The 23793-nt window shown below is 42.9% G+C and overlaps 2 protein-coding genes across 4 annotated transcripts in view; both read right to left on the reverse strand.

Annotated features, from left to right (window-relative positions):
• Positions 1 to 5828, reverse strand: part of SOS2 (SOS Ras/Rho guanine nucleotide exchange factor 2) — a 70000-nt gene extending 64172 nt beyond the window's left edge. Inside the window, exons 1-2 of the mRNA XM_084834123.1 lie at positions 5742 to 5828; positions 4898 to 4943 (exon numbers count right to left, since the gene is read on the reverse strand). Coding sequence (XP_084690249.1) covers positions 4898 to 4900 — 3 coding nt within the window. The 5' untranslated portion in view covers positions 4901 to 4943; positions 5742 to 5828. The remainder of the gene's footprint in view (positions 1 to 4897; positions 4944 to 5741) is intronic.
• A 38-nt stretch (positions 5829 to 5866) lies between these two features.
• L2HGDH (L-2-hydroxyglutarate dehydrogenase) lies at positions 5867 to 23758 on the reverse strand. 3 transcript variants are annotated; one of them, XM_084834139.1, is made up of 11 exons: positions 23604 to 23758; positions 22113 to 22228; positions 18831 to 18982; positions 16674 to 16805; positions 15799 to 15961; positions 15360 to 15394; positions 13610 to 13777; positions 12323 to 12480; positions 8834 to 8965; positions 7075 to 7266; positions 5867 to 6036 (listed from the first exon to the last, which is right to left on the reverse strand). In XM_084834139.1, the coding sequence occupies exons 1-11, from the start codon at positions 23711 to 23713 to the stop codon at positions 5955 to 5957; spliced, it is 1440 nt and encodes a 479-aa protein (XP_084690265.1). In that variant the 5' UTR covers positions 23714 to 23758; the 3' UTR covers positions 5867 to 5954. The 3 variants fall into 3 exon arrangements, with proteins under 3 accessions (XP_084690265.1, XP_084690279.1, XP_084690272.1); XM_084834153.1 differs by having other exon boundaries at positions 5889 to 6036; positions 7193 to 7266; XM_084834146.1 differs by lacking the exon at positions 5867 to 6036 and having other exon boundaries at positions 6176 to 7266.
• Positions 23759 to 23793: the final 35 nt, after the last annotated feature.

Consider the following 23793-nt stretch of genomic DNA (forward strand, 5'->3'; position numbering starts at 1 on the left):
TCATACAAGATACATTTGAGTGTATGGTTTGCGGTAGCCTGAAGCTTAGAGTGGAGTACCTATAGTGGAGCTCAGTCCAGTTCTGTTATTTTCTACACCTTTTGAGTATTGTCATGGGGGTTCCATACTTGACAGCGTCGTACGCCCAAAGTGTTTGGCCAGATGCAATTCAATCCTAGTTGTTAGAGGACACTCTCCTGGAATTGTGGATGTAACATTGGGGTGGCCCAAAGCTTATTGTACGGTTCATCCCTCCAGTTCCTTTTTTGTAATTGTCATATATGGTCATTACACATGTATGTGTGTTGTGCAAAAATGAGTTTTAATTGGAGATAATTATTGTTTATCTCGAGGGTCAGTCATCCAGTCATGGAGATATATGATATGGGGTACTCTGAAGCTTATTTTGTGATGCAACGGCATATAAATATTAGGTACTTATTAAATTTACTGGTTGAGCTGTGTTTTGATCTTTCACACCAATAAGGAACTGGGAACTAACTAGTAAGCAACTTCAGCATTGTTGTCTTAAAGCAGGTCTTGGTAGATGTCTGCCCAATCTGTTCTGGGAAACCGCTATGCTCAGGGAAGGCAGCATCGTTATATGAACTTATCCAACTGTCAGTGTGTTGGTCTTTCTAGCCCAGCACTGTCTTCTCCAACTGACTGGGTTTCCAGGATCTCAGGCAGAGATCTTTCCTACCACCTTCTACCTGAGCCTTTAAGCTGGATAGGGACCGAACCTCAGATTTTCTGCATGTAAGTCACATACTCTATCACTTCTATTCCTCACTTGCTTCTGTAAATAATGGCTAGTAGGACCCTCCTGCAGACCTATGGCTTGGGTCACAGAATCTTCTCTAGGACTAGCTTTAAAAAAAACCACACCCAATACATACCATTGATGACAAATTGCACATAGCAAAAATTATTATACTGATGTAAATCCTGCTTATTTTGTATGTAGTCCCAAAATACAAATTTGACTGGTTCTACTTCCAAATACATGTTTAGGTTTGCATTTGTACTCAGAAGTAAGCCCTACTGAATTTGAAACTTATACATGTATCCTCAGAAATACATTCCACTAAATTTAGAAGGTCTTACTCCTGTGTAACTGTGCAACCTTGGTCTTTTGTCATGAAACCTGTATGAAACTGATTTAATCCATTAGGGTTGTCTCTTGCTCTTGAAATAAACAGACCATGGGAACACACTTAGTTTGTGCAAGAGAGATCCACAACTGTGCATTAACTACCAAACTTAAGTGCAACATCCTTCCTTTGCGGGGGGGGGGGGTGTACTTCAGTGGTAGAGTACATGCTTTGCATGTAGAACATTCCACATTTAATCCCTGGCATCTCCAGGTTTGTATTTTTTTTTAAGGATCAGGAGGTGATATGAAAGACCTCTGTCCAAGACCTTGGGAGAGCCACCACCAGCCAAAGTAGTCAATACTGGCCTAGATGGACAAAATAGTTTGACCCTGGTGTAAGGTAGTATGATAAAGACACGTTAAAGCCACGCATCACATAGGAGGACAAAGGTTGTATGGCTATTTTTGCATTTCTTTCTGATGGTAGAGTGGAACCTTTGGAACAATTTTGGTCTCCAGTGGATCTGTTTTTAAGTTCCAAGAGGGCAGCTCTTGGAACCCATAGCAGCAAACAGTTAATAAGAGCTGCAGTACAAGAGACCAAATAATTTATGGAGACATGAGCTTTCATAGGCTAGATGAAGCCTGTATTTTGCCAGCATATTTTCTGGCTGCTACACAGTCTGCCTTCTCCCCAGTTCAAGTATGATTATGTATAGGGAAGGGAAGCAGAACCCTCACATTGGAAGATTCCATCCCATAGGCAACCTGGCTGGCTCTGTCCTGGAGTGTTGACCTCTTCTAGGTGATCTCAAGTTTTGAGTGCTAGATGTGTCCCATTTTCAGACTTTTCTGGTTCTGAGCCACCTGTGTAGCAAATTTCAGCTTTCTGGCTTTATCCACATCAGGAAACATTTGTGGACATGTTCTGTCTTCAAATGTTTCTGGTAATCAGTGTTTCAGGCTAGCTATACACCAAATTACATATTTACAGATGATATACAAGTATCATCTGTAACCTTAACTAGTGGAAGGTATGTAAGTTCATGTCATACTTTTTGAGATACATAGAAATATCAAATCTCAGATGCAGAAATAGTTCCCTTGAGTACCATTTTCTTGGTAGAAAGGCAGGGTATAAATCAAATAAATGATAAATCCCCCCCCACACACACACACACACTCTATACACACATTTTTCTAGTACCAAATTTCAACTTTTGGGGTGGAACGATGAACTCCTTTGTGTTACACAACTTGCCCCCTACTTCTGAAAAAGAGATGTACCAATGACCCATTCTGTCAAATGTCTTTTAATCAACCGATATGCCGGCAATGCAATGTGCATGATACAGCACTCCAAAACAAATGACTACCAGTAGCACATCCAGTTTATAAATTTATAGATTTAAATATTAAAAATTTATAGATTTAAACATTTCTAAATACAACAGATTTTTAAATGTGAACCATTTCGATAAAAAACACCAGCTTCAGTCACAAATAAGAGTATGCTACAGTACCACTTACAGTCATGTGAAAAAGGAAGTACGCCCTCTGAGTTCTATGGTTTTACGTATCAGGACATAATAAAAATCATCTGGTCCTTAGCAGGTCTTAAAATTAGGAAAATACAACCTCAGATGAACAACAACACATGACATATTACACCGTGTCATTATTTATTTTATAGAAATAAAGCCAAAATGGAGAAGCCAAAGCATTTCACATTTGAAATCTATTTATACACACACACACACACACACACACACACAGAAACTTTTAAATCTATACACTAAAAAAAAAATCTATAAATTTATAAACTGGGTGTGCGACTGGTAATCATTTGTTTTGCAATCACAAAATCACAACACTTTTATATACATTTCAGTTCTAAAGCATCATGTTAGAAACTCCAACGATTATTTAGATTATCACATTTGTTTTGCTTTACTGCTTTCGTTCATTTTCGGCTTATTAGTTTGGTCTATGTGCTTGTACACCTTATGTGCAAATGTACTTTCCCTGTTTCTCAATCCACTTTATGGCTGTTTCTTACAAAATCAAATAAGTTTATTTTAGGTGGCGTGCAAAATTAAAACCAATAATAAAACAATTGATAAATTGTTGATAAATAATAAGAGCTAGCACCTTCTCTGCACCAGCACCCAATAAACTAGCTTAATTATAGACCAAGGTGAAAAGGTCTTTAGGGCCTACTTGAAGCCTTTTAATGATGGGGTCCACAATCCTATACATGTTGACCGAGAGGTCCCTTTGAGTTCAATGGGATTTACTCCCAGGATTGCGGCCCAAGACACCACAGGAATTGTGGGTGGCATTACCAGAGGGAGGTGGCAATGTTTCACCTGTTCCTCAGTAGTACTCTTTTGTTAAGAGCAATTAATTCTTTGTCTTGTTTAATTTCACAACCAGCCTTAGCTGTCACACTGTCTTTTGTAAACACTGCACTATAAAGGAGACTGTGGCTGAGCTGGGAGTTGAACCCTGCTTCAAGCCAACACAAGATAGACTACGCTGGTTTTCAAGGGGTCTGTAAGCTGATATATTGTGTTCTCTGGGCATTCCCCAAAATTGTTGCAGCAACCTCTTCATATTTTATTATTGTTTTAATGCATTTTGTAGACAGCCCTGTGATCTGATAATTAAGAAGGGTATACAAATACTTTAAATGAATAAATAATAAACATTTGTTCAAAAGCAATTAAAATGTTTCCAACAGAACCAATTCTTATATCACTTAGGAAATCAGGTTTGCTCGGAGTCTGGTTGCAAAGCTCAACTTTCATAGGTTTTATTTTTTAATTTATAAGCCACCTTTTAGGGTAAATCCTCCCAAGATGGTGTACACCAAAACGTAAAGCCACAAATAATTAAGACAATCAGAATAATAAAATCTGAATTGATAATTGATTAATAATAGTACCATATACACTGTGGCCCTAGTAGAATCCTTTTGTAGTAGAATCCAGCGAGAAGAACAGGAGACAAGGAAAGAATGCAGTGCGAGCCCTGCAACTCACTCCCAATCTCACCATATATGATAGGAAGATAGGATCAGGAAAATATTGCTCAAGCATCCCCAAGTAAAGTGAACTCAAGGTGAAGAGATAATGGTTACCTCATTAAACTGTTAGATCTATAGTACACAGTCCAGAAGACATGGCAACCCACAGATAAAGCTTTTGCTATACAGTGGTGGGTCCCAACAGATCATTTAAGAATCCTAAACAAGGATTGTTAAAATTTAATATTGATAAAAAAATTAAGTCCAGTATCAGAGCATAAAGTATAAACCTTTAGTAGCTTATCAACTGAATCCAGTTTTCCCAGATTCCGTGGTGTGGAGCGTGCTTAACTCAAGTTTTAAAACATGTCACTGACCCAGGAGTGCTCTGGGACTACCTCACTGCTTCCTTTGCATTATTCACACTGACATGATAATTTGCTCAACTTTCCGATTTCAAGATGGCTGTTTAACCAGCCTTCCCCAACCTTGTGCCCTCCAGACATGTTACTCCCATAATTCCCAGCCAGCATAGTTATGCTAGCTGGGAATTATGGGAATTGCAGTCCAACGCACCTGTAAGGTACAAGGTTGGGGAAGGCTGGTTTACACCCTCATATTCATGGACATTTCACGCATTCCACAACATACTTTAATTCAGGGGTAAGAAACATGGTTCCCATGGGCACCAATGCGCCCTCAGACACCTTTCTTGATGCCCACCAGAGTGCTCTACCCTCCCACTTTTTTAAAAAGTTAACAGATTTTCTTACCATTAGCTGGGATTGCTGTGAAATAGATATCTGCTGGTGCTGAAAACTGTGGGTTCAAAGAAGTTGTTTAGTGTGTTGGAGTTCAAACTCCCACTCTACCTTGTATTCAGTCTTTTGGTCAGGCTACTTGTCCTTTGCCAGGCCTCTCATGGCAGCCATTTAATGTGCCCACAGCCCAAAAAAGTTGCCTCCCCCTACTTTAATTTTTTGAGTGCTGTTTCAAAGCAACAAGCCTGTATTAATATTCACAAATTACTATTATAGCAGGGGTGCAGAACCTCTTTCAGCCTGAGAGCCCGATTCCATTTCAGAGAAGCTCTTGGGGGCCTCATTCCAGTGGCTGAAGGCAAAATAGCATGGCCAACAATACAAAAAAGACCATCATGTAGCTTAAAGTTCTTATTGCCAGTAACTAAGCCTTAGGAGAAGCATTTCAGCCTTTTAGAATTGGGGTAAAACAGCACAAAACCGGAAAACCACCAAAAGTTTGGTGGCTGGGGGAAAGGGACACGGCCATATGGGGAACCTTGGTGGACAGATTGGCCCTGGAGCCTGAGGTTCTACACCCCTGTATTACAGAATCAACCGTAAACATTTCTTTTAAAATACAGCTCTGTGGATTGTTGTTGGTTTGCTGGAAGGGAACAAGCTCCCTCTTTCCTATGACAGGTGGGAAGCTTCATTTCTTTCGCCAGGAGCAAAACAGAATACCACCAACTGAGTCTTTCCCAGATAGTAGGAACAAGCTACAAATACTTTAAACATTTGCATACCACTCCTCAACCACAATGACTCTTAAAGAGGTTCACAATAATAACCCAGATTTATAGGCCAATGATCTTACCCTCCCAATAACAGATCCAGAAGACCAGCAGAAGACCAGCTGTATCAAACCATGGTATCATGTGGCTCCTCTTTGCTCTGCTGTCCTGAAGGGCAGCTATGACAAATGGGGCTGCTAAGAGAAGATGTTCTTTGGAGTCCTCTCCTCGGTTCTGAGTAGCTGTTTGTCAAGGCATGGGCCTTGCTTCTCTCCTCTTCCAGATTTCACTCCCGCTTAAGTTTTCAGTGCAACAGGCAAGTGTTCCTGCTTCACAAGGCACAGGCTCTCAGTAGCTGGGCTGGGCAGGATTGTGTGTCTAGAAAAGGGATGCCAAGAACAGTCTCACCTCATGCTTATCACCTAGCCAGATGGCTAGACTCCAAGTCTGACAGGGGAAAAAATAGGAACATAGATGACTTGGACTAGAGACAAAATTAAGGTACCAAACACCGTAATTCAGTAAAGAAGAAAAATCTTTATAAATTCACTTGTCCATCACCTTTGTATTTATGGAGCAGTTTTTACATTTCGTTATTGCTCAATCTAACGGACAAGGTTTTGTATAAACTCACTTTCTAATCATTTATCTTCTGATCAGGGCTCATTCCTTACCAACCCTACAGTCCATTATGTTTTATTTTAAGAACATAGTCTCAAATTAATTAGGCACTACTCTGATCTTTATATGCCTGGACCATCCAGAAAAAGGAGGATTGTGTGCACATGAAGATCTATCAGAAAATGAAACAGTGATTCATCTGTCTGCAATCTGGAGAATGGCCTGATTTTCAGCTATGACAAAACAAAAGACAAAACCATCCAGGAACAAACGACAGACACTGCTTATTTTACTTGCTAGAGCAAACCATTTTTTGGTTCCAGTATTTGAGGCACAATCTACTATTATACTCTTGACCATCTCTCATCCTTTCACTGGGACTAGATCAGGAGAATTTCCCCTCTGGATTGGCTGTCTTCCTCCTCTGTCTTCTTCAGGTGACTGAGAGGGAGAGAAGGAAAATGGTACAACCACAGCTCCTATTTACCCAGATAGTTCAAAAGGAGCACCCTAGTGCACTGGTGAGTCTTTGCATGGAACAGAAACAGAGAAAGGGTCACTCTCCCTGCCTGGTCTGCTTCTCTTATGCATATGGAATCAATACTTAGTCCAGGGAGAAGGGAGATTCAGAACATGCTGGAGTTTGAGGCTTCCACAAGGCAATCTTTTGGGTGACCCATTTCCATTCTGACTGCCTCTCCCCAAACAAGCAGTTTCCCCTGCTATTTCCTTTATTGTCAGTCACAGTGCCTGACCATGGATCAAAAAGGTCCAAGTTTTTGGAGTTGCTCTCACAATTCGAATCTCCGCTCCACCTCACTGGCAATCATTTTCGCAATGGCAAGGGAGGAGGTAGCAGCAGGTGAAGGAGCATTTCTGACATGCAGAATTCGGCTGCCAATGTCTCCAGTACCTCCATCAAACACAAAATCGTCTATCAAGTTCCCGTCGTTGTCCAAGGCCTGAGCTCTGACACCAGCTGGACCTCTGCACAAAGAAAGGAGATGTTGGGCATTTGAATAAGGCAAGATGAAACATAGACAATTTATCTGCTTATCATGGCTAATGGAACAGAAAACTCCGCCTCAAGGACTGTTCACTCAGGACAAAATGCCTTATTGCTTGTAGATGACAGGTGAGATGAGCACCAATGCCCAAACATGGGCATGTTCCCACCTGCCTCTGTCACTCTTAAGGCTGCTTCATACATCTGTATTTTAAGGCATACACCTAGAAGTGCAAAGCCTGAAGGAAAGGTGAATCAGCCCTTGCTGTTCCTGGACTATAGAGCCTAGCATGCACTTTCTTTGCTCAGGTACCTAAAAATGTGATTTGTTGTTTATTCAGTCAGTCGCTTCCGACTCTTCGTGACTTCATGGACCAGCCCATGCCAGAGCTTCCTGTCGGCCGTCACCACCCCCAGCTCCCCCAGGGTCGAGTAAAAAATTTGATGCAGGAGGAATATTTCTTTCTAGATTCCTAGGTACTTGTATCACATCTCTAGGTGCCTGAGCAAAGAAAGTGCATGTTAGGCTTTATAGTCCCATTAAAATGTAAACCTACAAATTGGGAAATCATTACATGGTTGCATAAATAATAAGTTAACAAAGCTACCAATTATTACAATAAACATCCTCAGCCTGGTCTATCAGAGCTATATACACTCCACTGCTTGTAGTTCACCAAATTCCTCACAAAACTGGGAAAACCACCTCGATGACCTTGATGATACATTTTTGTTCTGAATACGGGTAGTTAATTATCTTCTACTATATTGCTATGGCACTGTACAGCTAGTCATCGCCGCAATTACTAGTTAGCTCAGAACCACCACTGATGATACATCATCATTGTCCAGAAAGAACCAAACCATAATCTTAAAGTAGAGTAAAACTGTTATTGAAGCAGAGTCTGAGATATAACTTAACATTACATTTGTTTGTGCAAATCTAGCCTTACAGTGTTTTTTGGTTACAATGTGTGTTGCATACACATTATTATTGTGTTACATTTCATTGTGATTTTTAAAATCAATAACAACACCGACCTTATATATTTATACTGGTCCTTTTGACTTTCTCTGTGGTTTCTTGGATTTTGTGGACCTTCCCCTTTGTGTTAGTTTATCAATTCAGAAAATACATAACCCACACACATCAACGCAGTTCATCTTTTTACTCCCAAATAAGGCTTAAACTAGCCATTACAGTAGTTGTATGGCTGCTGCTAGAAGATGCAACCCTGTGTCATTTCCTTGTCTGGCTCCTCTATCCTCTGTAGAACTGTGATACAAAGCATGTGACATAACATGATTGTGCTGCGTGTTTCCCTTCAGCCAATGAAAAGGGAGAAAACTCATAGCATGACAACATCACATCTCACTGTTTGTATCATATGATAGCACTGAGGGGGAGAGGAGAAGCTGGGTTGCTGTTTTCAGCGGCAGCCATGCATCTCCCTTAATGTCTCATTCTGGCATTACCCTTTCCCCTTTATCAAGGAATACCCCTCTTCAGGCATGTAAGCACACCTCATCTGAAATCATTTTTTTTACCTGAGAATATCATTGATAGTAACTTCAGGTATGAATTTCTGCAGCTGCTTCACTTGTGCACTAAGGAAACATGCTCTGTACATTTCCCCCATCCCATATGAGAGGTTCTTGAATACCAGCTTCCACAAGCCACTGTGGAGAAGAAAAACAACACTTGTTGCAAGCAGACTGGCAGCCTTCATTCTAAGGGCTGAGCTCTACCTTTATTCATATTCACATATAACAAGCACACATTTCCAAGTTCTGATTGCACTCCTTTCCACTGCTTCATCCCTGGATATATTATTACTACAATTATTTCCAGAGAGGTAGCTGCATTAGGGTGCAATGTTAAGACAGAAAAAAGTCCTATAACTCTCAGCATCCCTGTCAGCCATGCTGGCTGGGAAATGCTGGGAGTTGTAGGACTTTTTTCTGTTTAAAAATGTGCAGGACTGCACTCTTAGTCTCTTTTGCAGCAAATACAACAAAAAGTCTTGTAGCACCTTTAAGACTAACAAATTCATTCTGGTATAAGCTTTCGAGTACTGAAGTCAACTTCATCAGATGCATGGTGTTATCCTCAGTTTGCAGGTATACATACACATGAGTGTAGAAGAAAAGATGTATTTATTTATTTATTTCATTTCTATACTGCCCAATAGCCAAAGCTCTCTGGGCAGTTCACAAAAATTAAAACCAAACAGCACACAATAAAACAATTTAAAATATACAGAACATTAAAACCACAATACAACAACGTTGTTGTTGTTGTTCAGTCGTTAAGTCATGTCTGACTCTTCGTGACCCCATGGACCATAGCATGCCAGGCCACTCTCTTCCGGAGTGTGCTCAAGTTCATATTCATTGCATCGGCGATGCTATCTAGCCATCTCACCCTCTGTCGTCCCCTTCTCCTTTGGCCTTCAATCTTTCCCAGCACCAGGGTCTTTTCCAGTGACTTTTCGCATTAGGTGGCCAAAGTATTTGAGCTCCAGCTTCAGTATCTGTCCTTCCAATGAGCAGTCAGGGTTGATTTCCTTTAGGATTGACTGATTTGACCTCCTTGCAGTCCAGGGGATTCGTAAGAGTCTTCTCCAGCACCACAGTTCGAAAGCATCAATTCTTCGGCGCTCAGCCTTCCTTATAGTCCAGCTCTCATAGCCATACGTTACTACTGGGAAAACCATAGCTTTGATTAGACGGACCTTTGTCGGCAAGGTGATGTCTCTGCTTCTTACTATGCTGTCTAGGTTTGCCATAGCTTTCCTCCCAAGGAGCAAGCGTCTTTTAATTTCATGGCTACAGTCACCGTCTGCGGTGATCCTTGAGCCCAAGAAAATAAAATCTGTCACTGCTTCCATTTCTTCCCCTTCTGTATGCCACGAAGTGATGGGGCCAGATGCCATGATCTTAGTTTTTTTAATGTTGAGTTTCAGACCAGCTTTTGCGCTCTCCACTTTCACCCTCAACAAGAGGCTCTTTAGATCCTCTTCGCTTTCTGCCATTAGGGTGGTATCGTCTGCATATCTGAGGTTGTTGATAATTCTCCCAGCAATCTTAATTCCGACCTGTGATACAACCACAATAAAACCTAGCAGCAGTGCAGGAGTTTAAAATACAGATTTAAAACAGCAAAGCTAAACGTCTAGAAAGCTAAAATGTTAAAATCCCTGAGAAAATAAAAAGGTCTTCACCTGGCACCGAAAGGAATACAATGTAGGAGGCAGGCGAACCTCACTAGGGAGCTCATTCCAGAGCTGGGGTGCCACAGCAGAAAAAGCCCTCCTCCTAGCAGCCACCTGCCTCACTTCCTTTGGCAGGGGCTCAAGGAGAAGGGCCGCTGACGATGATCTTAAGGTCCGGGCAGGCACATATGGGAGGAGGCGATCCTTCAGATAACCTGGCCCCAAGCCGTTAAGGGCTTTAAATGTTAATACCAGCACTTTGAATCAGGCCTGGAATTGGACTGGCAGCCAGTGCAGATGAAAAAGTACTGGCGTAATATGAGCTCGCTGGCCAGTCCCTGTTAACAATGTTGCTGCCCTATTTTGGACCAGCTGAAGTTTCCGGACCGTTTTCAAAGGCAGCCCCATGTATTGCAGTAATCCAGCCCTAACGCATTGCAGTTAGCAGCCCCAATGCATTGCAGTAATCCAGACAAGAAGTTATCAGAGCATGGATAACTGTAGCTAGCCTATCTCTGTCCAGATAAGGGTGTAGTTGGTATACCAGCCTAAGCTGATTAAAAGTGCTCCGTGCCACTGAGTTCACCTGTGCCTCAAGTGACAGTTCTGGATCCAAGAGCACCCCCAAACTACCAACGTGATCCTTTAGGGGGAGTGCAACCCCCTCCAGAACAGGTTGAATATCACCTAGCCGGGCAGACGAACCACCCACTAACAGTACCTCCGTCTTGTCTGGACTGAGTTTCAGTTTATTGGCCCTCATCCAGTCCATTACCGTGCCCAGGCAAAGTAAATGAAATGGAGCGTATAATAATTAAAATTAAAATGCATGTACAATACTTACAATGATCATTCAGAAAGTAGTGTTGATGGTAATGCAAATATCTTGGCACTGGTATGCTAACTAACACCTACAGTGGGATAAAAACTCATTATCTTGATTCATTTTTTTTCTGGATCTTTTACATTGCATTTACCTCTGACCTCACTGCTTACATTTTTCTCTCTACACCCATCTGTATATATACCTGCCCACTGATAACACTTCCAGAATCTGATGAAGTGGTCTCCAGTCCATGAAAGGTTATGCCATAATAAATTCGTTAGTCTTTAAGCTGCTACAAGGCTATTGCTTTTACAACAGCTGTGACAGTGCTCCACTAACAACGTATAGGAAAGGTGTACAACATTTTAGAAATGGTACCAGCCCTTGCCGGAGCTACACATTATCTTGGCAAAAGCATGTTCCCAAACCTGCATTTACTGAAGCAACATGAATGCAGGGGCAAAAGGACCTAGAAAGAATTAGCAGGTGGGAAGAGTGCTTAACTCCTCTTCACCTGCCAATTCTCCCCTGGAAATGCCCCACTCCCAAAGCCCTTTTCCCAGCAACTGCACTTCTGATTCCAGAGCTCAACTTGAGGGGAAAAGAAATATTAAGTAGTCTCTTTTCGCTGGCCAATGCTCCCCAGCAAATGCCCCTACATTTGCCTTCAACACAGGTTTAGGAACCTCATGTTTCCCTTGTGACATCTAGCGGTGTACACCAGGGTCAAGACTGGGCTAGGAAAGAGTCAGGAGAGGGGGAGCCAGTACAATTGTTCCGATAAAGCCTTGCTAAATAAGCAGGTCATGGAGGAAACAAACAAAAAGAGACAGCAGATAATAGCAATGTTTGTGTTGAACAGAGGGTACTCAAAGGAGAAACCGTAGCCAGAGAGGAGGAGAGCTTTATAAGTATGGACTAGAAGTTTAAAGTTGGTGCAGAACACAGAGGGAGCTGGCTTAAGGGTAGAGGCAAAGCATCATGAGAGGACACTACCTGTAAGTAGTTGCATCTATAAAATCTCGGATGCTGAAGTCATAAAATCTGTAGCCCTCTCGTTTGAAGGCAAGCACCGCATTAGGCCCAAGCCAGACACTTCCATCCATCCTTGGCGTAAAATGAATGCCCAGAAAGGGGAAATGGGGATCAGGTACCTATCACAACAAAGCACAAGAAATGCTCTCTAAATAAAAATGCATTTGAAAAACACACATTTCTGCATCAAATGTAATGCGAAGAGAAAACTCCCTGGAAAAGACCCTGATGCTGGGAAAGACTGAAGGCAAAAGGAGAAGGGGACGGCAGAGGATGAGATGGCTAGATAGCATCACGGATGCAATGAATATGAACTTGAGCACGCTCCGGGAGAGAGCGCAGGACAGGAAGGCCTGGCGTGCTATGGTCCATGGGGTCACGAAGAGTCGGACACGACTGAACGACTGAACAACAACAACATGGCACAGCTACAAGAACCACTCAGCTATAACACGTGGAATGCTCTGGCAAGCCTCTCTCTTAATTACGCAATACGTTCAGTTTGTCCCCCACTGTGCAATTCTCATAAATACACACACACATACCCTTGCTGCTTTGGGTTTGGCATGTAAAGCAAAACAAAAGCCCAAATGCTAAACATGGGCACACACAAAAAAGGTACAGCCATACATATACTAGTAACACTGATGTAATTTTTTTTAATTATGTGTGTGACATCTCTCTGGGACTTTGAAGCAGAAATGTTTGTGTCTGGTCAAAAATAACCCTTTTGTTAGGTAAATCTACGGATACAGGAAAAATGTGCTGGGCAGGGCTTTTAAGCTAGAGGGAAGGAAATAAAGCAAGAGAGGTGGCAGTGACTTGGAATGGGATTAGGGTATATTTTGGGCAACTGCTTAGAACAGCCAACAAACCTTTGCCCAAATGTGTCCATTCTAAGCAGAATGATCTAGACTTAGGTTATACCACCTAAGCACAACAGACTTGCCACTGGCATTATATCAGTCTGGTTTCGCCCAACAAAGTCACAGGAATTGTAGTTTTGGGGGTGGTTGAGTATTCTCACAGAACCCCAATTCCCAGAGTTCCTTAGAGGGAAGCCATGATGGTTCAGTTAGCTTAGGTTTGTAGTATTTATATGCTATGAGACTTTAAGCTCCCCTGCCCCACATGGCCTCTGCAAAGCTTAGTGTGCTATTAAATAAATATTAAATAAAAAGCAGTAATACTAAAAGCCCCGAGAAGCCCCAAGATCTCACTGTGGAAAGCACTGAGCAAATGACGTACCGGATAAATATTTCCTCTAACCAAATAGCACTTCTCTGGCTTTAGCACCAAATAATCACCCCGGAAAGGCACAATGCGGGGCTCCGGGCTGCAACCACTGATTTGAGAGAGGCGATCTGAATAAAGCCCTGCGCAGGACACAAGGTGCCGACAATGGATTTCCTCCCCCTGTCATAAAAGAAGAAGCACAAACCCATCTCAACTAGAACATCATCTAACAACACAATCACAAAAGCAACTGGCCCTCTATGCCTTCACCTCTCTCTTCTATTTCTAGTCTTCCTGTAGTGCTGTTCCCCATGCTTGAACTGACCCGTGCCAGCAAGACTGTGACAGGAGGAGTGGGGATGGGGGTGATCTTGGTGAGGTGCCATACGAGTTACCATTTTACCAAGGGGGTGAATTAGTTACAGCACTGGAGAATGGTTGATTTGGAGAAAAGGTCATAAAAATAGCCAGCTCTAATTTCCAGGAAGATTAACCTATTCTGCGAGCTTTTAAAAGAATTGTTTCAAAACAATTACGTCATGTCACCAGAACTTTTTCTGAATAGAACATGTCTGCTCTATTTCAAAAGGCAGATGAGCAATAGTGACGTATTGCATGTGTCACCTGGCACTAACAGTGGCTTTTGTGCGAATTATGTAGTCATAATTTATCATACAAAAGCAGGCTTACAAAGTCTTTGACGTCAATTTAAGCACAATTATTTTTCTTATGACAATCAGGTGTGTGAGAGAGAGACTGGGCGTGGGAGGAAAGGAAAAAGTAACTAGCCTCTACAATTCTATGGGAAGGCAGTAAAAGCTTCAAATGATCAGCAATGTTGGGCAGATCCGACACAAATTGATGGCTTTGTAGGCCCCTTCCAACCCTACTATTCTATGATTCTATGAAATATACTTTGCTGCTTGAGTCACATTTTTTTAAAAAAATGTCACCTATACCACTTTTCCTTTCTGGAACTGTATCTCTGACAATTCTGTTGTCCAATAGTACAGAGTGCAGGAACCAAAGGAAAACTTAATAATTATAATATTAACAAAATTATTATTAAAGTTTTTTTTTAAAAAAAATCAGTCTAAGTTGGATATTGGAGTAAAATAAATATATTTTCACCAACCTCTGCAACCAAATTTGGCCATAAACGGATACACATTATAATGAGCCACTTGGTGTGTGACTAGGTGAAGAAGTAAGTTAGGATGATCACTTCCATGGTCCCCTTTCACTGGAGGGATTCCAGGAATTAGTACCATAATTATTCTGGACAGTATTTACAGCTATTACAGATGATGCTCACCTTGTCATATAACAGATGCTGGGGAGAACCGTCACCTGGGTTCAGTATCTGACAGCATGGGGCTTATGCTCTCTGGTGACTGTTTTAGTTCATAGGTATAATTTTTGTGGTGAAATGTGATTTATCCAAAAAGAGACAATGGGTGAAAAATAAACATTTGAACAGTGACTGCCTATACAGAATCATATATTAGACAAAATACTTCAAATCTGATATGAGCCATACAGAGATTGTTTTGAAGAAGGCTGAAAAGCAAACCTATGTCTTCATGGGATAAATGCCTTCATTACCAAACCTGCGTATTTTTCTCCATCTTTAACAGTTTTTCTGGTGACAGTAGCAATCAAGGTAAAGTATGTCAAGAACGACATGTGAAAAATACCAGAATATGAAGATGAAATATCATGAACTTTAAAAATAAAATCATATTTGAAAGCTTGCGCTTACCTTTGAATTTCTAACAATAACTGGATATTTCATCCCTGTAAATAATAAGATAAAATGCTATGTGGGTCATGAAACAATTGTCTACCCAGGTGCACAACACTAGGACCAAAGTGACGGTTCTCAAGAGGTGGGCCTACCTGGGAGCCACATTCTCCTTCCTATTTTAGCAGTGTCTTCATTAGACCAAAGCTATATAAGGCAACCCTTTCTTCCTTCTAGTATGCATCCTAAAACATTATTTGGGCCTATGAGAGACTCACATTCCCTCTCTTTTCCTTTGATTTGCTGGAGACTCAGAGAGGCTACAACATATTTAACCTTGAACTAGAAGTCACCCATTTTAATTAGCTTCCAGTAGATTTAGTTAACAACACAGCTGACCTGTGGAACCCTTGGTCCCCCAAAGTAGGGGTCAGAAAGAAATCATGTAGCTTCTTACCTTCTTTACTTCCAGCAGGACTTTCTTTTGCCATCTCCATATCTTCTACCTCAAAGTCAGTCAAAACAGTTCCTCCAGCTGCCTGAAAATCTTCAGCATAGGAGAGGGCCACCTGTCTGTAGTTCACAATGCCAGTGTATGGGGAATCCAGGGCCATCAAACCCTGAAAAGGTGGATGCAGGGTCAACACTTCTGTTCACATAGCTCATATTGGAAGAACAAGGAAGATAAAAGGGCACCATTTCAAACCCGTGCAACTTTCAGCATGACAGCCTTGGGCCTACAGGACCACTCCGATATTGCCAGTACAGATAAAGTAGGCCATAAAGACATTTCATGGGCTTGCAAGTGGCATTCTGGAGTGGTCAACAATGCAAATGAGCTTCAGATCAAGGAACATGAGAAGCCACAGAGCAGGGCTAATATTCTCAGCGCAGCTCTTGCCACCCCTTTCCAGAAATTGGGAAAAGCACCTGTGATAGTGAAGGCTTGGTGGGGCAAGATGTAGATGGGTGATGTGACACATTGGGATTGGAGAAGTATTTATGGAAGTCCTACTGGTCCTACCGCTGCTGCTTCCACACTGCCAACTTTTCAGGGTAGCCCATGGTCACTTGCTGGATGAAGACGTTTGGCATTCCAACCCATTTGAGTTAGCCCTCCCCACAACCTACAGCAAGAAGGCAAGATAGTTGGCCCTCTATCTTAAGATATAAGCATTCTTTTGGAAAATTTCAGCCACATGCACACTTTTATAAAGGTTGTTAAGTCAAATGGAGTTGTGGACAGCTATACTGGGCTTTACTTAATCCCAGCCGAATAGGTTACTTGTATGAAAGAGATGTTTCATGTTGGAGAGAAATAAGGTAGCTTACCCGGCAATAGGGCTCCTTTACTTGTATTTCTTTGGAAGTTACCAGTTTCAGCCCCCGGACATTGTTCTGTAGCCCCCTCTCATACAGCGCCTTGAGTCTTGGAATTTCTTCCTGCTCAACTGCAACAATTAGCTGCAGAAGAAACAAGAAAGGTACCCAGTGGAAGGTGGGCCAGCCAGAGTAAAATTGCAAATATAAGACTACCATGTTGTGGAGTGTGGACTAGGATTAACAACAGAAAAAGCTTGACATAACTGAGGACTCTGGTTTTCAGCAAAACAGGCCAAATTGGCAGTTAGAGAACGAGTGCTGAATGTTTTTCAGATATGAAACTCTTTTGTTAACATTAGGTCATAATAAACACAGTTTTCTTTGGAGATTATGAATTTCAAATATAAAGATATTTATGTACCCGGTGTTTCCCTCCAGGTATGGCCCAGAACATTCCAAAAGCAGCTGGTGTAGTCTGTATCTCATCCCAGGTCTTGTCCATGATTAGGGCTCAACTCAGTAAAGTCCCTGAGACTGGGAAAGTCAGTAATTCGTTGTAGAGGTATCAGCTTTCCCATAAGACAGGCTGCACGAATTTTAAGAGGCGCTCAGGTTAGCCTTTGTTCTTTTTGCAGCCAGAGGAATTTAAAGCAAAGATGGGGAGAGCAATCCTATGGCCCCTATACAGAGTCTGGGAGGCCATAGGATACTTTGGATTCCTGGATCCGAGCTTGGAGACAGCACTCTGATCTCAAACCCAGGAGTCTGAGCAACCTGCCCCCTTATCGCTGGCACAGACAGAACTGCACTGGCGACTTCGGAGAGGACAGAAACGGGGCATTCCCATGGGCAGGGAGGGGAGGAGACTGGGGAAGCCAACTTATGCCATATCAAGAGGCCTCCCCAGCCTCCTTCTCTCCCCCTCCCCAACTAGCTAAAACACCCGTCTAGCTAAAGTTTGGAGTGCAAAAGTGAAGATCACCTCTGCTGTTCTTCCCACTCTGCATTGGATGGCTGTAAGCCTCCAAGTTCGGAGGCTTACAGCCATCCCCATAGGATTGTGCCCTTAATCTATAAACCTAAGGACCTGCCACAAATAATCTTCCCCATAAGTACGATGTGGTTAAACTTTAAAGTATTCTATTTCTTAGAGCCTCCATCACGATTGCCTCTGAAATTTCTGAGCAGACATTGCAAAGAACATTGTATTGTTTGAGCAAACTGCTTGAAACAAACTTGAGTGCCTACCTGTGAGTAAATTTACCTACATGCAAGCAACTTACACTGCCAGTGGAAACAGCAGTTACATCCGTTATCCACAGGAAGATCTACTTGTGAAAAGGTGCTGTAGCCTGCTGTGTGAAGTATCAGACTAGAGTGACTACCCACAAGCAAATCTACCTGATTTCTGCTCATATGTACTGCAAACATGCAAAGAACAAAAGGGCTAAGAAAGAAGTCACAATGAAACAAAAAGAAATGAAGTGCAACAGTGGAGTTTAATGCAGGCATACCGGGTCAAAGAAAGATCTTGGGTTCCTGGATTATTGCAACTTTGCTTTCTCTGTCTAACAGGTGATTTTCCATTCTACTCAATGAAGAATTCTGCATAACTCATAAGCTAGCAAATTTCATAATAATCAGAAGTTGGTTCAATGCAATGCAACCAAACAGTAGTGAAAGTAGTGAAAGTTATGGGGTTTACAGGGAAGATGGAACTTGGGATGCATGGCTAGAAAAAAGCCCAGGTGCCTGGCCATCTAAAATGTGATGCAGGCCACCAGGACTTTAAAATATTTTCCAGCCCTGATGTGGTGTTTTAATATGGACACCAGGTGTCAGATGTCATCATACAAAAAGATCCTGTGGATGAACCTGGCACAGAAACACATAAAAGAACATTAATATTCAGGGAACAAAGTTGATAACTTTGACTGAACTAAATAATACTGGAAATATTGGAAATTGCTTTTTGAGTTACATAAACTCATTCTTCCAGTTTAAGTGTTTGTGTTACGTGCCCAGGTTCTTCATCTGGTGTCTAGAGCTCTTGAGAACAAAACCTTAGGCAGATCTGAACAAAGGCTCTGCTAATGAGAATACATATAATTAGATCTGTTATGAGTTGCTGAACTTAAGAAGCAAAAGGTCCAGCACCTACCATACCTTGCCGCACTGTTTGTAAGGGATTCCCTTTTGGTCACAGTATTTGTAGCAGAGGACTGACCCCTCCACACATAACTTTGCTTTTAGAGATCCCGGTTTGTAGTAGATTCCACTGTGAATAACACCACTGTTGCGTCCGCTTTGATGGAAGGCTAAATAGGGAGATACATAATAAATATGGAGAAATCTTAAAATACCTGCTGCGTGAATTTTAAGAGGCTCGTTTACCTTTATTTTTGTTGGTATTCAGAGGAATATAATATTCATTTATTATGTTATTATTTATTAAGAGATTTTTAAACCACCTTCATCAAAAGATATCAAGGTAGTATACAAAATGAAACCAAAAATGGTCATATAATCATAAAATACAATAATAGAAAATACAATAATAATACAACTTTAAAAGGCGGTAAGACATGAAAAAATAGACTAACTAAAATGGCCAGGCAAATAAATTTATTTATTAAAATGTTTATTTAAATCTTTGCTTTAATGGCCTGGTTCTGATGTCTGAGCTATACCACTTCAGAGTACAGGCAGGGGTTCACTTTATGGAATGCTCCTCCCTACAAAAAGGAATTCCTTACATATAGAATTCTATTGTCTAATCTAGCCTTCTTTCTGACATACTCTTTTTCTTTGCATAGAAATGTTTTCCCCTACCCCAGTGGGGAAGCATTCTATCATATGTGATCCCGTCTCTACTTTGAAATTGTACAGCTGAGTCCTCTGTGAGAACTAGCTTAATCCATAAGGCTAATGTCCCATCCCAAATGGTCTGGCCCATAAGACGGTGTGGTGAAAGCCATCCAGGTTTTGTGGCCTATGGTCAGGACAATCCCATGTGACCCACCGGTCTGCCCTCTCCAACACTACTCTTACAGGCAAAATGTAAAGGTCAGGGAAGGAGATTTGGAGGCAATAAAGCTGAGAGCCAGCTAAGCTCAGGACGGAAAGGTTGGAAAAATGCGGGGGGGGGGGGGCGCTGCTGGTGTCCATGGTGGGATATGGAACAATTGTTGTTGTTGTTGTTAGCCTTTTATTATTTGTCCATCTGGCCCCAGCACTGTCTTCTCTGGTGGGCACTGGCTTCCCTGGGTCTCAGGCAGAGGTTGTTCCCAGCCTAACTACTTGGAAACCTTTTAGCTGGAGGTGCCAGGGATTGAACCAAAGCTTTCTGAATCTGAAATGGGAGTTCTACTACTGAACAGCACAGCGGGAAGGGACAATGTTGAAAGGATGTGGCATGCATACAAATATTTATTTATAACATTTGTATACCGCTCCACATCTAAAACAGATTCCAGAGTGTACCGAAAAATCCTATGGCCCTCTACACAGTGTCTAATGGCCATAGGATTGCTCCCTCTGAGTGTTGGACTAGGACTGGGGACACCCGGTTTCAAATCTCCAATCAGCCTAGTTACTTTCTCTCAGCCTAACCAATCTCAAAAAGTTGTTGTGAGGATAAAATGTTTGTTCTCTCCCGGCCCCAATCAATGTATACCACCTTTAGCTCACTGGAAGAAAGGCAGGATATGAATGTAATAAATAAATATTGACCTACCCTATATAATTGTATGGATTATGAAATATTATTGTAGGTGAAGCACTTTAAGGGAGCAATAGGATTATTTGGTTTCCTGGCTCTGATAGGGCTCTGTGCTCGGAGCCAGGAAACTGCTCCCCACCCCCTCTCCCTTGTAGCCAGCATGGAGAGAACCATGCTGGCTACGCGTCCGCGCTCGCAAAATGAATGCGGAGATGAGAAAAAGGAGGCATTCCCAGGGGTAGGGTGGAGACCGGGGTGACAGCCATAGGAGAAATCCTATGGCTGCCCCAGCCTCCTTCCCTCCCCCTCCCCCAGCCTCCACTAGACATCTAGCTAATATGCAGAGCATGAGGCACGAGGCACCTCCCGCTCTGCATAGGAAACATGTAAGCCTCTGAGTTTGGAAGCTTACGAGTAGCCAGAGTGCATCCCATAGGATTCTGCCCTAAAACATTCTAAAGCCTTTTATCAGGAGTAGGCAACACAAAGCCCATGTATGGGCTACTTGCAGACCCCCTGGGCTTTTTGGCTGTGCTCACTGATGATCATAAGTTGATGATGATGATGAGTGTCGATGATGAGTTTTTGCCATTTTCAACTTTGCGAGATAAATTTGATTTGCCTGCTACAGCCGAATGGCAGTATTTGCAGTTGAAACATTTTTTAGTATCTAGATTCGATCCTGCTGCTTTTACTGCCGTGGAATGTCCTTTGCTTTTGAAAACACTTAGTGGAGCTGACCAGGTATATAAACCCACAAATCATGTTTATAAATACTATCAGTGAATAAATATGATACACAGGGTGTACAGCAAGAATGGAACAGGGAATTGGAATGCCTTAGTTTGTTTAATCAACGGACCACCGTTTTGGCGACTGTATCTGATATCTCTGTGGTCCTCCGGTTACGTCTTATTCAGCAAAAACTTTTGTTTCAGTTCTATTGGACGCCACAGTGTCTCTTTAACAAAGGTTGGTCAAACTCAGCTAATTGTTAGAGGTGTAATGCAGTTAATGCTTCTTTTATTCATATGTTTTGGAAATGCCCAATAGTTGCCTCCTTTGGGGAGGAAGTTATCGTACGGATATACTACAATACTGGAAGGATAAAAGATCACTGCCTATAATGCAATGGAAGGAAGACTTAGCAATACTAGCAACATTTGAAAGAATGGTATATAGGCTCCACTCGCGAATGGACTTGTATTTGGATATTTGGTCTGCTTTTACTGAAGTTTATGTGTAATCTATTCTCCACCCCCCACCCTGAATGTTGTAATATTTGAAACTGAAGACTTTGGAGTATGTTGTTATATTTTCAGTTTTTTGGTTTTGTTATGTTTTTGCTTGTTTGTTTTGTTGAAACTCACAATAAATAACTATGTTTTAAATAAATAAATACTCCATTTGGGGGAGCAATTCAGTGATTACTAAAATGACTTTAGTAATTGCATATCACAGCAGCAGCTAACCAATTTGCAATTCAATAGCCACTGGAGTCAGAGGCCAAAAATCACCAGGAATCCTGTAGGCCTATTAAAATAAATTGGAGTTATGTAAAATTGGCCTTGCACAGAAGATGTTCTTGAAGGATCATAGCCAACTGGACTGTACCGTTTAATATGCATTTTTAAAAAAAAAAAAACCCTAAAACTGGAAGTTGAAAATACACAGGTGGAAACAATATAAAAGGCTGTGAGCTCTTTTGTAAGAACCAGATATCATACCTAACTCCTTCTCTTTTTCCAGCACTCCAAAAGTGAGGGATGGATGCCGCAGGCTGAGCTCCCTGGCCGATGCCAGCCCCACGATGCCAGCGCCAACAACAGCAACATCAAAGGTGCTATTAAAAATGTGTTTGGAAAGAAAGTTTGCAAGACATGTGCTTCACACTTTGAAAGAGCTTATTTCAGTACTTAGCTATTAGACAATATCTGAGTTTTTATAACTCCATTTCAGTAAGACTTAAGTAGTAAATACATGAAAGTGGCAGCATGGTGCAGCCTTTTCCCACCTGGTGTCCTCCAGATGAGTTGGGCTCCCATCATCCCCAGCCACCATGGCCATTGGATGTGCTGGCTGGGGATGATGGGAGTTGTAGTTCTCCTACAGATAGTTCTCCTCCTGTAGATAGAACTGGTTCTAGCTGCCCTTTTCACAATTGTAGGACAAGCAGCCATTCTGTTGCTGACTCTCTCTCGCCGTCTTCATGATGGGGGAAGCATAGCACCTGCTGAATTCTGCCTGTAAAAGGCACCTGTTCCTGGCACACAGAAGACCAGCCAGGAAGAAGGTGACAACACTGCACACTTATTCATTCTGGTCTATTTCTCCATATAGGGTTATAACTCCATATTTCTCCATATCCAATAGGGTTACCACCTCCTCCCAGTTGGGCTGCCGTGTGCCTTCCAACGGCAGAGCTGCCCCCTTCACTATGCCACCTCTCCTCCTGTGTCTTTAACAGCTGCCTGGCTGGAACTTTAGCCGGTGAAACATTCCCTGGCATGGAAACAAAGTCAACATAAAAAGAGCTGTGCAGGACTAAAGGGCCTTTCTCTACCTTCCCCAACCTGGGGCGCTCCAGATGGGTTGGACTACAGCTCCTATCATTCTCAGCCAGCAGGGCCACTGGCTTAGAATAATGCTGGCTGGGAATGAGGGGAGCTGTAGTCCAACTCACCTGGAGGGGCCCAGGTTGGGGAAGGCTGGCCTACCTAGCCCATCATTCTGTCCCCACAGTGGCCCAGGAGGCTCGAGCACTACACTAAGCGGCGAGTTAAGCTTTACTGGCTTAATTCTGGCCTGGCAGGCAGCTCTTTGATGCCGCACGAGCTGGGCCAGGAATACAACAAGAATGCGTGAGGCAGAAGTTCAACTGGCGTGGCTGCTTCTCCCACCTGCCCACCCCAGCGTACCTCCCTGCTGGGGTGTCACCCCTGTTGAGTTTCTGCCTGGCAGGCAGCCGCTAAAATCGCCCCGCCGAGGAGACAAAACTCCGCGCGCCTCTCAGGGGGCGCCGACTCTTTCGGGGCTGGCCGGCGGGCCCCCCTCGGGCTGCGCTCGACGGGGCCCCGCTGCTGGCCTAGCTGGGAGCGGGCCAACGCCAAGGCCTGCCCTCCCGCTAGCTCGCGGCGGATGGCGTGAGAGGAGAGTTGCGGGGCAGCCCCGGCGGGGCTTGCTGGGGAGGAGGGCGGCGGCGAGGAGGCGCCTCTCACCTCCTCGGGCGGCGGTTGGTGCTGAGGGGCTGCGCGGGAACGGCTCGGGCCGCGGCCCTTCGCCAGGAGCAGGCCCCGACGCCGGCCCGGACCCGAACGGGCAGCCCCATGTCGGGCTCTGATGGCAGGCGGGCGCGGCTCCTCCTCCTCCTCTCCTTTCTCCGCCCTCCACAGGCTCAGGAGGAGGCTC

Source organism: Heloderma suspectum, chromosome 1, assembly GCF_057233095.1.
Source record: "Heloderma suspectum isolate Gila_16-S chromosome 1, 16-S_ref, whole genome shotgun sequence".
Taxonomy (NCBI): Eukaryota; Metazoa; Chordata; class Lepidosauria; order Squamata; family Helodermatidae; genus Heloderma; species Heloderma suspectum.

What these genes read in the sequence shown, in the direction of transcription:
- L2HGDH (XM_084834139.1), bottom strand. Translation starts at nt 23,713, where the DNA reads ATGGGGCTGCCCGTTCGGGTCCGGGCCGGCGTCGGGGCCTGCTCCTGG. An exon ending in ACCAACCGCCGCCCGAGGAG is followed by an intron (nt 22,229 to 23,603) that starts GTGAGAGGCGCC and finishes CATTTTTAATAG; the next exon opens with CACCTTTGATGTTGCTGTTG. An exon ending in GGAAAAAGAGAAGGAGTTAG is followed by an intron (nt 18,983 to 22,112) that starts GTATGATATCTG and finishes CTCCCTATTTAG; the next exon opens with CCTTCCATCAAAGCGGACGC.